The 15069-nt window shown below is 42.2% G+C and overlaps 1 protein-coding gene across 2 annotated transcripts in view; it reads left to right on the forward strand.

The window, feature by feature from the left end:
- Nucleotides 1–13012, forward strand: part of FGGY (FGGY carbohydrate kinase domain containing) — a 291415-nt gene extending 278403 nt beyond the window's left edge. For both annotated transcript variants that reach the window (XM_063428025.1, XM_063428026.1), the window contains 2 exons: nt 7551–7612; nt 12841–13012. In XM_063428025.1, the coding sequence (XP_063284095.1) occupies nt 7551–7612; nt 12841–12922 (144 nt within the window). In that variant the 3' untranslated portion in view covers nt 12923–13012. The remainder of the gene's footprint in view (nt 1–7550; nt 7613–12840) is intronic.
- Nucleotides 13013–15069: the final 2057 nt, after the last annotated feature.

Here is a 15069-nt window from a genome sequence, read left to right on the forward strand (position 1 = left end):
TGGATTTATTAGTCACTAGTTAGCATGAACGATTGCATAAAATCAGTTCAAATCTAATAAACAGATTTCTTGACTTTTAACCCCTTCAAACCTGTTGTACATTTCCGTTGCAGTAAGAAAGATATCGGTGTGCTAGCTAAGTCAATTTCTCAGGCTCCAGATTTAAATGTATTCTAAATTCCAATATATTATCATTCCTTCTTGTAAGTAAATGTAGTCCCCACTGCGGCCATACTGTAAATCTAACATTCATTGGAACATAAGAAATAGAAAATGCATCCCAGATGTGTAGACATAGAATACGCATGCTATAAGCCCTCATTGACACAGGCAAATATGTTTTGTATTTGTTCAATAACAGGCATACTTTCAAATCCCAGAGGATACAAATATTTGCATCTCCGTATCCATGGCTTGCAATGTAAACATTAATACAATAAATTATAGTTACATAACTGAAGTTTAAAATAGAGTGGTAGGTTTTCAATAAACAATGAATTGTGAAGGGTTGACATCTGCCATGCATTTTTTTTCCACCCTAGATATTTTGTCATACATTTTCCATTATGATTTTCATTACACGGCACCTCACATTTTAGTAAATAAAGCTTTTTTTTTTCTGCAGTCCTTAGACATGGCACACAAAAAAAAACTCTCTGGAAGGTGAGATGGCCCAAACTGTCTTTAAGAATTGGAGCTGTTGACAAATGTACATATTGATAGACATTAAAGGGACACTATAGGCACCCAGACCACTTCAGCTCAATGAAGTGGTCTGGGTGCGAGGTCCCTCAGGTTTTAACCCTTCACATGTAAACATAGCAGTTTCAGAGAAATTCGCATCCAACGTGCAGAATGTCCATAGGAAAGCATTGAGAAATGCTTTCCTATGGACTGTTTGAATGCGCGAGCGGCTCTTGCCGCACATGCGCATTCCCGCTCCACTCGGGAACTGGCTGAAGGGGTTTTAACCATTTCAGCTCTGCGGGAGGGGGAGCCTGAGGGTGAGGGTCCCCCAAAGATGATATAGTGTCAGGAAAACGAGTTTGTTTTACTGACACTATAGTGATCCTTCAAGGCATAGCTATAACACATTCTAAAAAGATTTAAAAAATACGAATTGGAATCCAGAAACATGCAAGTAAACATATTAGAAGCTGTACTGAATCTTGAAGACTAGATTTGATCAATCTAGAAGATCTAGAAGACTAGATTCGATCAATAACCTGTCCCAGGTTATTGATCGAATTTCCCACTTCTCGTAACTCAACAATGAGTGCATCACTCAGCAAGAACACCCAGCTTGTATGAACACTTCAACTGTGGCAAATGCATTGGAGCTTGCTTGACCGGCTACACAAATCTGCGTGCCAGTTCAGTAAATATGTACACCTTACTTCATACTACTAATACCTTCTGAATGTCGCTTAGATGCCCTGATGTTGGGTGCGTTAATGATACATGCCCTTTTCACAGCGACACCCCTCCTATCTCAATTTAATGGGGGACACAAGTAGGGAAGTTTGGATAAATATTATGTTCTCAGACACAAAACCGTTAATATAGTACAAGCCTATTATTAACAACATTTTTAAATCTGCTCATCCTCTTAAAATATTTTTTCAAAAGTTAAAGTTCTGTCCTTTGTAAAGTTTTCTATTTTACTGTGATGTGCCTGAGGACATAATCTTACTTCACAATTGTTACAATTTTAGAAAGTGTTGGGGTAAACCACAGATTGTTGGTGGTAAATATATGCCATGTATCTGAGGTTTCTAAATAAAATTCTCTAAGCGTGGACTGCAAATTTGGAAAACAGATTTGTATCTGCTGAAACCTTTCTTTAACACAAATGCTTCACAGTTTGCTGATGATTCACTCTGGATAATTAGAGGCATAAAAATTAGGTTGTTTTTTGTGTTCTGTGCTGGTGATACAGTAGCCTTTCACCATTCTTTACATATCTTGTTTACAACCACGCTGACACCATTTTGTTCTGTGACCCTTCGCAACCAACATGTTTTAGAAGGCAAATCACGCTGTGCTTATTTTTAGTAATGCTTTTGTAAAACAAAATAAGACATGACTAAAAAAAAATCTACCAGTTCTTTTTTATTTTATTTTTATGTAGAATGAATTCTTTGTATGAAAACAATCCTCACATTCATTGGGATAACAATATGCTCCTATTTCAGATAATTGTTAACCTGTATGTGGGAGTTAATAGATTGTGCTCTGTTTAATGAGCTGTTACCAGAAGGGTGAATAATGTGACATAATCTAATCCCCTTGCCCAAAAAAAATTGCCCAAAAAAAGAAAAAAAAAAAACAGTGGACAAAGATAAATTAGTATACAATGTATGAAATTACCATCTAATTAAATGTAAAAAAAGAAAGATGTGATGAATTGCAAAACAAGAAAACTGCCGGGCAAACCTTTAAGAATTGTGTGGGTTTAAAATGAAACAATTAAGAATTATTTAAAAGGGGACAGCCATCAAAATATTGTGTAATTATAGCTTCCTTTAAAAAAGCAGATTGAATACAATTTAGTGTTTTTTGGTTTTTTTATTGTCATTTATTTTATTTTTCATGACATTAGCGTAATGTGTACAGCTTGACATCGTTTGGACATTTTATTTACAGTAGCCAATTACGGCTGATCAGCTAAGCAGACCAATGGAACCTAGCTCTGCACAGTATCCCTTTCCAATGGTACTCTAAACCTCTAGATATAAGCATCATATCATCAAATTAGCATAATGGTGTAATAGTTTTTTGACTCTCATCAAAGTCTTTCTAATTATAGAGTTTCATTATAACGGATTGAAGGATCCTTAAAGGAACACTTCGTGCATCATAACCAGTACAGCTTGTTCTAGGGGATATGAGGCCACGAGTGCCCTGACACCTCCCATTGCAGGCAGTTAAACTATTTTTGAATGGCTTTTTACGTCTTACCTGAGATCCGCTTTGTTCTGCTCGCCACCTCCACTAAGTTGGATACACAAACTCTCCTTAGCTAAGCCCTTCAGTTCGTATCTGGCTGTGTCTTAACCTGGCCAATTATTTGCCAGCCAGAGCTGAGTCCCTAAGCATTGCTATCCAATAGTTGACATGTACGATGTTCCCATTAGTGAGGGACAGCAGCTCGGGTTACAGGCCGGGGTTACACTACCTGGATCCGAGCCAACCCCGCTACCTGGGTGTCCCTATGTGGGGCTGTGGGGCTATGGATTGCCTACTGTGGAGGGTCAGGGAGCGTGGTCATATCATGTTAGTGTGATCTAACAGATAGCGTCAAGCATTGGGGAATTAGGCAGTCGCGTAAGTAAATCCCCAACCATTGATATAAACATATCTTAGACATATCATTTACCTAGACATGTCAGAAACATAAACATTAAATAAAACAACAAAAAAAGAAAAAAAAAACATTCCTCCTTTTCTTTTTTTTCTCTTTCTTTTCCCCTTCTATTTTTCTTTCCCTCCCTTTTTTACTTTTTTAAAAAAATCTATTCAATTATTTATTTATTTTCCCCTCCCTCTTTGTCCCCACCTCATTTTTAAATATATATATATATTTTTTTTTTACAATCCCTCTTAACTTTCCTCCCCCTATGATGCACATAGTTTCCCTTTCCTCCAATGCAAGTGAATACAGCGGATCCCTCCCCACCACAGAACATCCCCATTCCAGGATAACTTTGGTCTGTGAATGAACTAGATGCCCGAGCGAATGTCAGGCAGATGTCCCACATAAATCTGTCATGTCTATTCATGCATTAAACATGGAATAATTCTCCGGGTTAGAATATTCCCCAGTTCCACCCTCCCAAAAACAAGTGTGGGGCATCCCTCCCCTGGTGTGGTGCCATAAAGAGAGCAGGGTATGTCAGAGGGGTTGGGACCGCAGCCACTACGTGACATCCATATTGGACAACTTGTTCATCAAGGGGTTGGGCCTTACATCTGTGAACCCCCTGAAGCCTGTGAGCATTCGCTGTAACCCACAACCCCTCCAAAATAGCGTCCCCGGGAGACCAGAAAACCTCCCTTCCCCCCGGGACTGTCACAATGGGAGTACCCTTTTGTAAATTGGGCCAGTACTTTACTTACATTTGGTTTCTTGGTTCAGATTTGGTACCAAGTGGAGGGTCATGAAACCATGCTAGGATATCTCTATTCTTCGGGATTAGTCGGGTTAAGGGGCTGGTGTCTTGAGTGGCCCTCGCCAGAGCCTCTCCGGGTGCATCAAGGGATGCTCTGGGGCTAGGATCCATGCTCCAGCGGCTCCAGGATCCAGTCAGGGACCGCTATCAGCGGCAGCTCCAGGCGTTGTAGAAAGCGTGAAATCTCCTCCGGCCATCGTGCTGCTACCCACTCATTTCGATATCTCACTTGGATGCTGAATGGAAAACCCTACCTATAGGGATATTCCTTTCCTGCAAGGCAGTTGTCAGCGTGACAAGTGAGACATACTTGAAAACAAGAGAAATATATCTTTCCTGGTAAAATATGTTATAAATAAATAATTGTAGATGGCAACGTCAGCTCCCTGGAATCTCCATACAGCTTGCGTCCTGGCCTTTTGCATAATCTTTTCCTTTAATTGAAAGAAATGGAGACAGTATATTAGGTCACAAGGGTCTCCCTCTCTGATTCTAGGTCTTAAGGCTCGAAGAGCTCTCTTTCGAAGCTCATATCCGCCGAGCCATCAACGCCAAGTATCAGGCGGAATATCCCAGTCAGGACCTCCTCCACGTTCTCCTCTCCATCTGGCTTATGTACCCCTCGGACCCTAATGTTGGAGCGGTGACTCCTATTGTCGAGGTCTTCTACCTGGCAGCGTAGGGCTAGTAGCATGCTACCCTGTCTCGCAATGGCCATATCAGAGGATACGGCCTGTTGCTGGGAAGCCTGGGCTTGGGTTTCATGTACCCAGATTTGGGCCCCTGCACATACAGATCCGATTGTAATGCTGCCACTGCCAAGGTGAGAGATGTTGTCAGGGTAGTGGTGAGCATTTGCAGGTCTGTTTTTGTGACCATTGTTGCCACCATCCGTCATATCTCCGCACCGATATCCACCAGCGTGGGCTGCTCCGAGGTAATCGAGTGCTCTTTTTTTTTGTTTTTTTAATTGCGTCGGTTATTATGGTTTTTTATTTTGCCTTTTTTGGGGCTGAAAAAAGAAGATTTTAGAAGAAAGAAAACATCGAATGGTAAGTTTTTTTAATAGGTTCTAAGTTAAAGGTCCCCCCCTCATTATTTTTAGGGTGAGGGGGGTAGGTAGGGGGATTATTTTTTTTTGGGGGGGGAGGGGGTGACTAGGGGTTTGGGGACCCCTAGTCACCTGGGGGGGATGTGACAAATTTTTTTTAAGGCCCCCACCCGCCGCTCAGGGGTGGGGGCCGGGGGGAGGACAAAGGTCCCCCCCTTAATTAGTATTTAGGGCCCACACCCACCACTCAGGGGTGGGGGCCAGGCGGGAGAACATTAGGTCCCCCCCCTTTTTTACTGTAGGGCCGCCACCCACCGCTTAGGGGTGGGGGCCAGGGAGGAGGACATTAGCCCCCCCCTTATTAGTATTTAGCGCCCCCACCCACCGCTCAGGGGTGGGGGCCAGGGGGGAGGACATTAGGTCCCCCCCTTATTAGTATTTAGTGCCCCCAACTACCGCTCAGGGGTGGGGGCCAGGGGGGAGGAAATTAGGTTCCCCCTTATTTTACTGTAGGGCCCCCACCCACCACTCAGGATACCTTTTTTTTTTTTTAACAGTGAGCAGCCACAGGCTGCTCACTGTTTAATAGACATGCCCCTACTCGTGGTATAGCGAGTAGGGGCATAATTTACTAATACTAAGTAATATTTACTTAGTATTAGTACATTTGGCTGAAAGACCAATTTAGGTCTTTCAGTCTTTTAGTAGATAGCTCCCTAATACCGTGGGAATTAGGGAGTTATCTACTTATTCATTCCAGTCATTACACTGACTGGCCAAGTAACTTACATTTTATATGAATGTATGTTACTTGGTTGTTGTAAGTGTTGCAAATGCTTACAGGTGAATCCTGGCTATGTTTGTATACTTTTTATTTAAAATTGTATACAATGTAACATTCTTCTTCTTTCACTGGGTAAGTATATTAGTACTTATGCAATACTGTGCTTCGGAACTTTGACACTTCGGAACTTTGACACTTTGGAACTTTGACACTTCGGCACTTTGACACTTCGGCACTTTGACACTTCGGCACTTTGACACTTCGGCACTTTGACACTTCGGCACTTTGACACTTCGGCACTTTGACACTTCGGAACTTTGACACTTCGGAACTTTGACACTTCGGAACTTCGGCAACTTCGGAACTTCGGCAATTCGGCACTTCGTTAATTCGGCAATTCGGACATTCGAAAGTACCCGAATGTCCGAATTGCCCGAAATTCGTCCGAATTCATATTCGGACCGAAACGAATTGCACATGTCTAGCAAATTGCATGTTTGATGTATTACAATAATAATATAATGACAAAATAGATCTTTGTATTATAACAAAAACATGGATACCAATAAAATAAAAATCAAGGGGGAAAAAGAAAAAGGAGAAGGGAGTGGGGTGAGTTCTGGAATGCAAATCTATTATATTTAGTATGACTCTTACATTCAGTTATATTACTGCCAAAACAAATCACTCCAGACATACAATTTTACTATTTCACAAAAAATAATTAAACGCAATTCTCTGATCAGTATAATCCCCAATAGTTATTTAGAATAAAGAATGAAACATTTCTGAAAGCAAAATGTTCATTATCCAATATCCTCGCAATATAATATATGACCCTTTAAAGACTCTGTTTACAGATCCAGAATATGATGTCTGTACACAGATTGTGGAATATCATCATATACAAAGGGGGGTGGGGGTTGGGGGTGTATTTGATCTCCTGTTGATTTTGAACGTTTGTCCACTGAGAAAGAAATGATCAGTCTGTAATTTTAATGGTAGGTGCATTTTAACAGTGAGAGACAGAATAACAACAACAAAATATCCAGAAAAATCCTACTCGATTATAGTCCTGCTCTTGTATTAAGTTGATATTAATTTGATTGGTTTCTCAACTTTGGTCAGTGTTACGTGTTTGTTTTCAACACAACCGCCATATAAAAATGTCTGGATTTTTTTGTTGCTGTTTTTGCCGTTAGGTAAGAGTTTTGTTCACCTGTCTAGCACATACTTGCTTATTAAAGGAACGTTACATGGTAAGGCTGATAGAAATGATGTACAAATGGTGGGCAGTAGCTGGAAAATAGAAAATAAAAGAAAAAAAGGTTGCTGGTGGATTTCACTCAAATTCTTTAAATCAGGATACTTAAATAGGCTGCTGCCAACATGTCCCATTTTCAGCTGTAACCAAGACCCAATGTCTGCTTTATTGTACAGGTTGTGACTTGTACCGACAGCAATCGGTGGTTATTGTACAGGTCGTGACATACTGACAACAATCTGTGTTCTACATAAATTCTGATTAGAGTTTCTTTAACAGGATGCCATGAAGAAAATGTCCAAAGTTGGAAAAGTAATTCTCCCCAACCTTCAAGACAAAAGGTAAAGTTTTTTTTTAACCCAATATAATTTTTATTTCACATTTTTATCACAGAGTTTAAAAAACAAAACAAAGACAAATACAAAGTCAATTTATTTGGGTACATGCTGTTAGAGAACAGAGACTCTTTTCCTGCTGACATCTAATTCAGTTATATTGATTTATTATATTGTATATAGAACCTTTTATCCTTCTCCCTTGTCTCTCCTTCCAATTCTTCTCTCCTTCCTGATACGTATGCTTTAACGTTACAAAGTATAGTATTCATCATGACGTTAAAGGTATCAAGAAGTCACTGCTAGCATGCTTAGCATTTAATCTTTACAGATCTTGCAGATATTGGTACAAAACACAATTCAATAACAAAACAAAAAATAATTTCTCTTGATCAAAGGAAGTTATGAGGGAGGAGGGGGAGGGGGGGGAGGTAGTGGGCATTCTCTAAACTTCCCTTGGATTGATATATTATTAAATTATACAGTGTTTATTAAGTTTATTGATTCCTCCCAAAAACCATTGTATCTTAGTTTTTTGTTATTACTTGTCGGAATATATTTTTCCATGTTTATTTGATGGTTTAATTGATGTCTATCTAATCAGACACCAGTCAGTTATGAACAAACTTTTCCTATTATTATTATTATTATTATTATTATTATTTTATTATTTATATAGCGCCATCAGATTCTGTAGCGCTGTACTATGGGTGGACTAACAGACATGTAATTGTAACCAGGCAACTGTATGTACAGGAATGGGTGGACTAGCAGACATGTAATTGTAGCCAGACAACTGGACGTACAGGAACAGAGAAGTGGAGGGCCCTGCTCAATGAGCTTACATTCTAGAGGGGGTATAGTGACACAAAGGGTAAAAGTAGGGGTACGAAGTAAGTTGTTTGAAAAGTATTCACTGAGGGCTTAGTAGGTAATTTTTGACAGTTGCAGGGGAGGAGTCATGGGGGGTGTGGGATAAAAACCTGCTAACAGTTTAATTGATATGCTTTCTTGAAGAAGTGAGTTTTCAATGATTTTTTGAATGAGTGGAGACTGGGTGAAATTCTTACGGAGAAGGGAAGGGAGTTCCACAGAAGATGTGCAGGCCTGGAAAAGTCTTGGAGGCGAGCGTTAGAGGTGGGAGTATGGACAGAGGATATACGTAGGTCTTTGGCAGAGCGTAGGGGCCTCGAGGGGACATACTTGTGTATTAGGGAGGATAGGTAGGTTGGAGCAGCATTATGTAGGGACTTGTAAGCAAGCACTAGAATTTTAAATTGAGCCCTATATCTAACTGGGAGCCAATGCAGGGACTGACAGAGTGGGGAGGCGTGGGAGGTGCGAGCGGAAAGGAAAATTAGCTTTGCCGCCGCATTCATTATAGATTGCAGCGGTGCAATCTGGGAAGACGTAAGACCACTGAGAAGAGTATTGCAGTAGTCCAGGCGAGAGAGAACAAGAGCATGGACCAGCACCTTAGCTGCATCTGGGGTTAAATAGGGGCGGATGCGCGCTATGTTTTTGAGATGGAAGCGACCGGATTTGGCAATCGACTGGACATGAGGGGTGAAGAAGAGGTCTGAGTCAAAGAGAACACCTAGGCAGCGAACCTGCGAGGTAGAGGTGATGGTAGTGCCGTAGACTTGGAGGGAGGAAAGACCAGAAGTTCTGTTTTGGACAGGCTGAGTTTAACAAAGTGGGCAGCCATCCATTTTGAAATCGAAGAGAGGCAGTCAGAGACACGAGTCAAGATGGGTCGAAGAGAGATCAGGAGAGGACAGGTATATTTGCGTGTCATCCGCATAGAAATGATAATGGAAGCCGAAAGAGCTGATGAGTTTACCAAGGAAGGCGGTGTAGATGGAGAACAGTAGGGGACCAAGGACAGAACCTTTGTGGACGCCGACAGAGAGTGGTTGGGGGAAGAGGCAGAGTCTGAGAAAGGAACACTGAAAGAGCACTGGGAGAGGAGCACTAGGAGGAGCTTAACAGCTGTCAACACATGGAGGAGCAAAATCAAAGCTATTTTTTTTCCCACATCTTGCCATAATTCTTTAATGGTCGGACATTCCCACCATATGTGTAAAGAATCTGCCTCTTTTGTCCCGCATCTCCAACAATCAGAAGATTGAGTAGGGAGTATTTTGTTTATCCTTTTGGGGACTAAGTACCATCTGTTTATGATCTTATAATGCAGCTCATTCAGGGTCAAGCAGTGTAGGTTTTTGCAAAGCATCTGAATTGAGCTGCACCATTCTCTAAAACAGTTTTTGTATATCTAGATTTGTATATCAAATCTCCATTCCATTTTAATATTGCTGGTAGGTAGTATTTCTTTTCCATATTATATAATAAAGGATTTGCTCTAGAAAGTAGTTTTTTAGTATCCGTAACATTGATAAGTGGGTCGAAATTTTTAAAGTTCACTTGTTCATTAGGGAGTTTTAACCTTTTCTTTAGATAAGATCTGACTTTTTATATATACTGCTGTATATCTAGACATCTATACACAGGGGAGGCCTGGGGGGGATGCAGTAAACTAGTGGCATTTATTTGTACACACATGGATGTGTATGTTTCCACTCACAGTACAAATGGTATATCCATTTACAGATGGAGGCTGCAGAAGTTTCTGTTTGTGGCATTGTGTATCCTTTCATCCTCAATCTATATGACCTTCCCCACATAAAGGAGCATTCACGGAGATCTGTGCATGACTCCTTTGGCATCCAAGCCTGTTGAGCATTAAGTTATAGGCCACTAGCCAAAGCACAAACCCACACAGTACTGGGATAGCAAATGCCTTGCGCTGTCCCTGGCTGCTACTTCACCCCTTCAGTATGCTGCTAACAAGCATCCCAATGAACGTCCAATTGTTTTTTATCACCAGAAGACCGTTTCTGGGTTTATTCACTGGAAGCAGCCTTGCAGTGAGTTAGCAAATTATTTGTACAACAGAAGACGTTCAATTGAAGTCTGCATAGAATGTAGGTAGCAGTGGCTAATATATTATACTATATACTGGCGTTTATTCTGTTTCTATTGCATAACCTTTGTACCACTTCCTATTGGACCAAGTGATACACCTCATGTCCTCAGACGGGGATTATACCAACCAGGTGCGAAGAAGTAGAGTTTACTTATTGCTCTATACTCCAAGTGTATCTCTTTTTATTTTTCTAAATAATACTAAGACTTACTATGCTATATAGTGTTCTTACTTTCTCCTTGTCTCGGTACATATTTGGTCACACTGAGGATTTCTCAAGGCACTGCTCCCTACATTCTATGCACACATCCTACCACTGACCAGATAAGAGAGACTCTAGTTTGGGTGTTTCTGTCACCATCTACACAATTATTATTATTATTATTATTATTATTGCCATTTATATAGCGCCAACAGATTCCGTAGCGCTTTACAATATTATGAGAGGCGGGATTTAACTATAAATAGGACAGTTACAAAAACTTACAGGAACGATAGGTTGGAGAGGACCCTGCTCAAGCGAGCTTACAGTCTATTGGATGTGGGGTGTAAAACACAATAGGACAGGAAATATCAATCAGATAGGGTGGGAGTGAAGCAGAGCTGGAGAGAGTAGAGTGCTGCCCTTTAGGAGAGCGCAAGAGACAGGTATGTGAGGTAGAGGTTAGTCTGGGAGGCCATAAGCTTTCCAAAAGAGATGGGTTTTAAGGCACTTCTTAAAAGATGCAAGACTAGGGGAGAGTCTGATGGCACTAGAAACTGGTCTTCGTTTTCATTCAATGGAAGTCTGTTGCCTATTCTCCTACTCGATTGAAGTCCTGCTCCTGTATTAATTCGATATTACTTTGTTTGGTTTCTGAACAGTGGTCAATGTTACATGTTTGTTTTCAACACAACTGCAATCCAAAAATGTCTGAAACATCTGTATGCTGTTAATGCCACCAAAGTCAGAAATCATTTTCATTTTAAAACCAAGAATACGTTGGCCAATGGAAAGATCAACACTAGCCCGTGCATCATCAAAGCCAATCATATGGTTCCTTATGTGATAGTGTAGGGAATATAAAAGCCCATGTTTCACAGTTGACAAGTCAAGTTGGCCCATGTGATGCTTATTTTTTTTATTGTATTTTGTTTATTTGTGTGATAGCCATTATTATATTAGTCACCCTGTTACATTAATGCAGAGCTTGACAGTGGATGTGTTAATAGACTTGTTGTGCCATGATGTCATTTCTGTGACTGAAATGATAAAGTTTCATCTCAATATACTTGGTATCCCATACATTTTCCTTCAGCCTGAAACCTTAGTAGAAATAGTGGGTCAGAGCAATAATGAGTTGTTAGCGCCATCTTCAGGAAGAACATTGTCCAATATTTAGCTTAAAGGACCACTCTAGTGCCAGGAAAGCATACTCGTTTTCCTGGCACTAGAGTGCCCTGAGGGTGCCCCCACCCTCAGGGACCCCCTCCCGCCCGGCTGTGGAAAGGGGAAAAGGGTTAAAACGTACCTTTTTCCAGCGCTGGGCGGGGAGCTCTCCTCCTCCTCTCCGCCTCCGTTCCTCCCCGTCGGCTGAATGCGCACGCGCGGCAACAGCTGCGCGCGCATTCAGCCGGTCACATAGGAAAGCATTCATAATGCTTTCCTATGGACGCTTGCGTGCTCTCACTGTGATTTTCACAGTGAGAATCACGCAAGCGCCTCTAGTGGCTGTCAGTGAGACAGCCACTAGAGGATTAGGGGGAAGGCTTAACTAATTGATAAACATAGCAGTTTCTCTGAAACTGCTATGTTTATAAAACAATTAGTTAACCCTAGCTGGACCTGGCACCCAGACCACTTCATTAAGCTGAAGTGGTCTGGGTGCCTAGAGTGGTCCTTTAAGTCATTGATAATTTAAAGGTGTCAGGGTATAAGTAGGAATCATTTAAAATGTTCTTAGTTTGGGATTTTTATTATTGTTATTTTTTTTTTTTTTTTTTTCTCATATATGTGTGAAATGAGCCCATCATAAAAACATTTGACTGACTAAATGAAATTATAAATCACAGCAAAGCTGAACAAAGTATGCAAGAGGTCACCTGAATGTAGATTTATAGCTAGTGCAAAATGTACATATACCAAGCGTTGTTATATGGCTGAGGGTCATGAGAGGTTTTGTTCTACAAATATTGATGATCTATGGCCGCTTCTGGTAAAAGCTATTTTACTTCATTTGTGGATGACGCTATTTCTGTGTTGCAGATTTTACGATAAAAAGTACCAAGTATTTCTGAAATTATATGAACACCAGCTGGAATATCAGGCTATTATGAAGGGAATCTAACGAGACTGCTCCCCTCTGCACATTGGCCGGAATGCCAGACAGAAAGGCTGCTAAACAGAACTGAGTGTATCAAATAAAAGATTAAAGACATGAAGTTTGAGTGTGAGCTTATGTTAAGATCTCAGTGAGAAATGACATGCCAAGTCTATCGTGGTGGAAACAGAGTCATGAAAGAGTTAAAGATATCTCAACATGCAGTTTTTATACTAATTAGATTGTGGTAATAGCTACTCATTGTAGTAGGGTTCTATTAAAAAAGTGGCATAAAGAAATAGGGGGTTGTGCATCCTTTTGAACTGTATTTACCACATACACTGCCTCCACATACCCTGCCCCCTACACTGACCACCACATACACTGCCCCAACATACCCTGCCCCCCACACTGACCCCCGCATGCACTGCCCCCACATACCCTGCCCCCCACACTGACCACCACAGACCCTTCCCCCACACTGCCCCCACATACCCTGCCCCCCACACTGACCACCACAGACCCTCCCCCCACACTGCCCTCACATACCCTGTCTTCCACACTGACCACCACATACCCTGTCCCCACTGTTAGCACCACAAACACTGCCCCCACATTAATCACCACACTGACCACCACATACACTGTACCCCACACACTAATCACCACATACACTGACCACCACATACACTGACCCCCACACTAATCACCACATACACTGACCACCACATACACTGACCACCACATACACTGACCCCACAGATCCTGACCCCCACACTGACCACCACATACCCTGCCCCACACACTGACCAGGGCCAGATTAAGAGCCCAGTGGGCCTGGTTCTGACAATTATGATGGGTCCTAATTACAGAATCTTATTGACCAAAAACACTAAAACAGTCCTACTTCCTAAGCGTCATGTATCTGATGGAGATGGTGCTGGAGGGAAACTCATAGGATGCAGCTATGAGAAAACACATACCCTATGCTAATCTCACGCTTTCATCTTTCAAGTAAACCCATACCCCCTAACAGCAGTATCTAGTAAAGCAGGAAGTCTATGGATGGGGTAAAAGGGTGGGCTACTGTCACAAATCACATAACCAGAACTGCCGAAAGGGGCGAGCATACACACAAAGGGGGCATGTCTGTGTCCCCATGTCTCCCAGTCCCTTATTGTCTGTGTCCCCATGTCTCCCAGTGTCCCCATGTCACTAGAACACTAGGGGACATTGGGACACTGGGAGATATAGGGACACTGAGTTACTAGGGAACACTGGGAGACCTGGGGGCACTGAGACTCTTGGGCAAACTGGGAGACATGGGGACACTGGGTGACTTTGAGACACAAGGGGATACTGAGAGACATGGGGCACTGAGACACTGTGATACATAGCGGACGCTGTGATTTATAGGGGACACTGGAGACTTGATAAAGACCTGGGTACAGGTCAAAACGTTGTGGTGTCCAATAAACCTGCTTAAATCTATCACAGTGAGTGACTGGCTGGGAGACATGGGGACACTGGGAGTGCCCCATGTCTTCCAGGTCTCACAGGCGCCCAGTGTCCCCATGTCTCTGTTTCCCCTAGTGTCTCAGTGTCCCCATGTCGCCCAGTGTCCCCTATTGTTTGTATCCCCATGTCTCCCAGTGTCCCTTATAGTCTGTGTCCCCATGTCTCCCTGTGTCCCGATGTCACTAGGACACTAGGGGACACTTAGAGACATTGGGACAATGTGAGACACGGGGACACTGAGACACTGGGAGAGACATGGGGACACGGAGATACATGGGGACACAGAGACATGGGGACACTGAGACACTAGGGACACTGGCTGGGAGACATGGGGACACTGAGAGGCTAGGGGCCACTGGGCGATATGGGGCCACTGTGCCACTGTGATAAATGGTGGTAGACTGGGGGTAGACCCACTCCATCTGCTGCCTCTGCCGTACCTGGGTATTTCCCCTTTTCCAGATGAACCTCTGGATTGTCGTCAACAATGACTGAAAGAAGGCTCGTGGAAGAACCACTAGTATAGTGTTGATCCTTTTTTTTTTACTTATTTAAAGGGACACTATAGGCACCCAGACCATTTTGGCTCATTGATGTGGTCTGGGTGCACTGTTCCTTTTGCACTTAGTGCTGCAACGTAAAACACTGCACTAGAC

The sequence above is a fragment of the Pelobates fuscus genome, chromosome 7, assembly GCF_036172605.1.
Source record: "Pelobates fuscus isolate aPelFus1 chromosome 7, aPelFus1.pri, whole genome shotgun sequence".
Classification (NCBI taxonomy): Eukaryota; Metazoa; Chordata; class Amphibia; order Anura; family Pelobatidae; genus Pelobates; species Pelobates fuscus.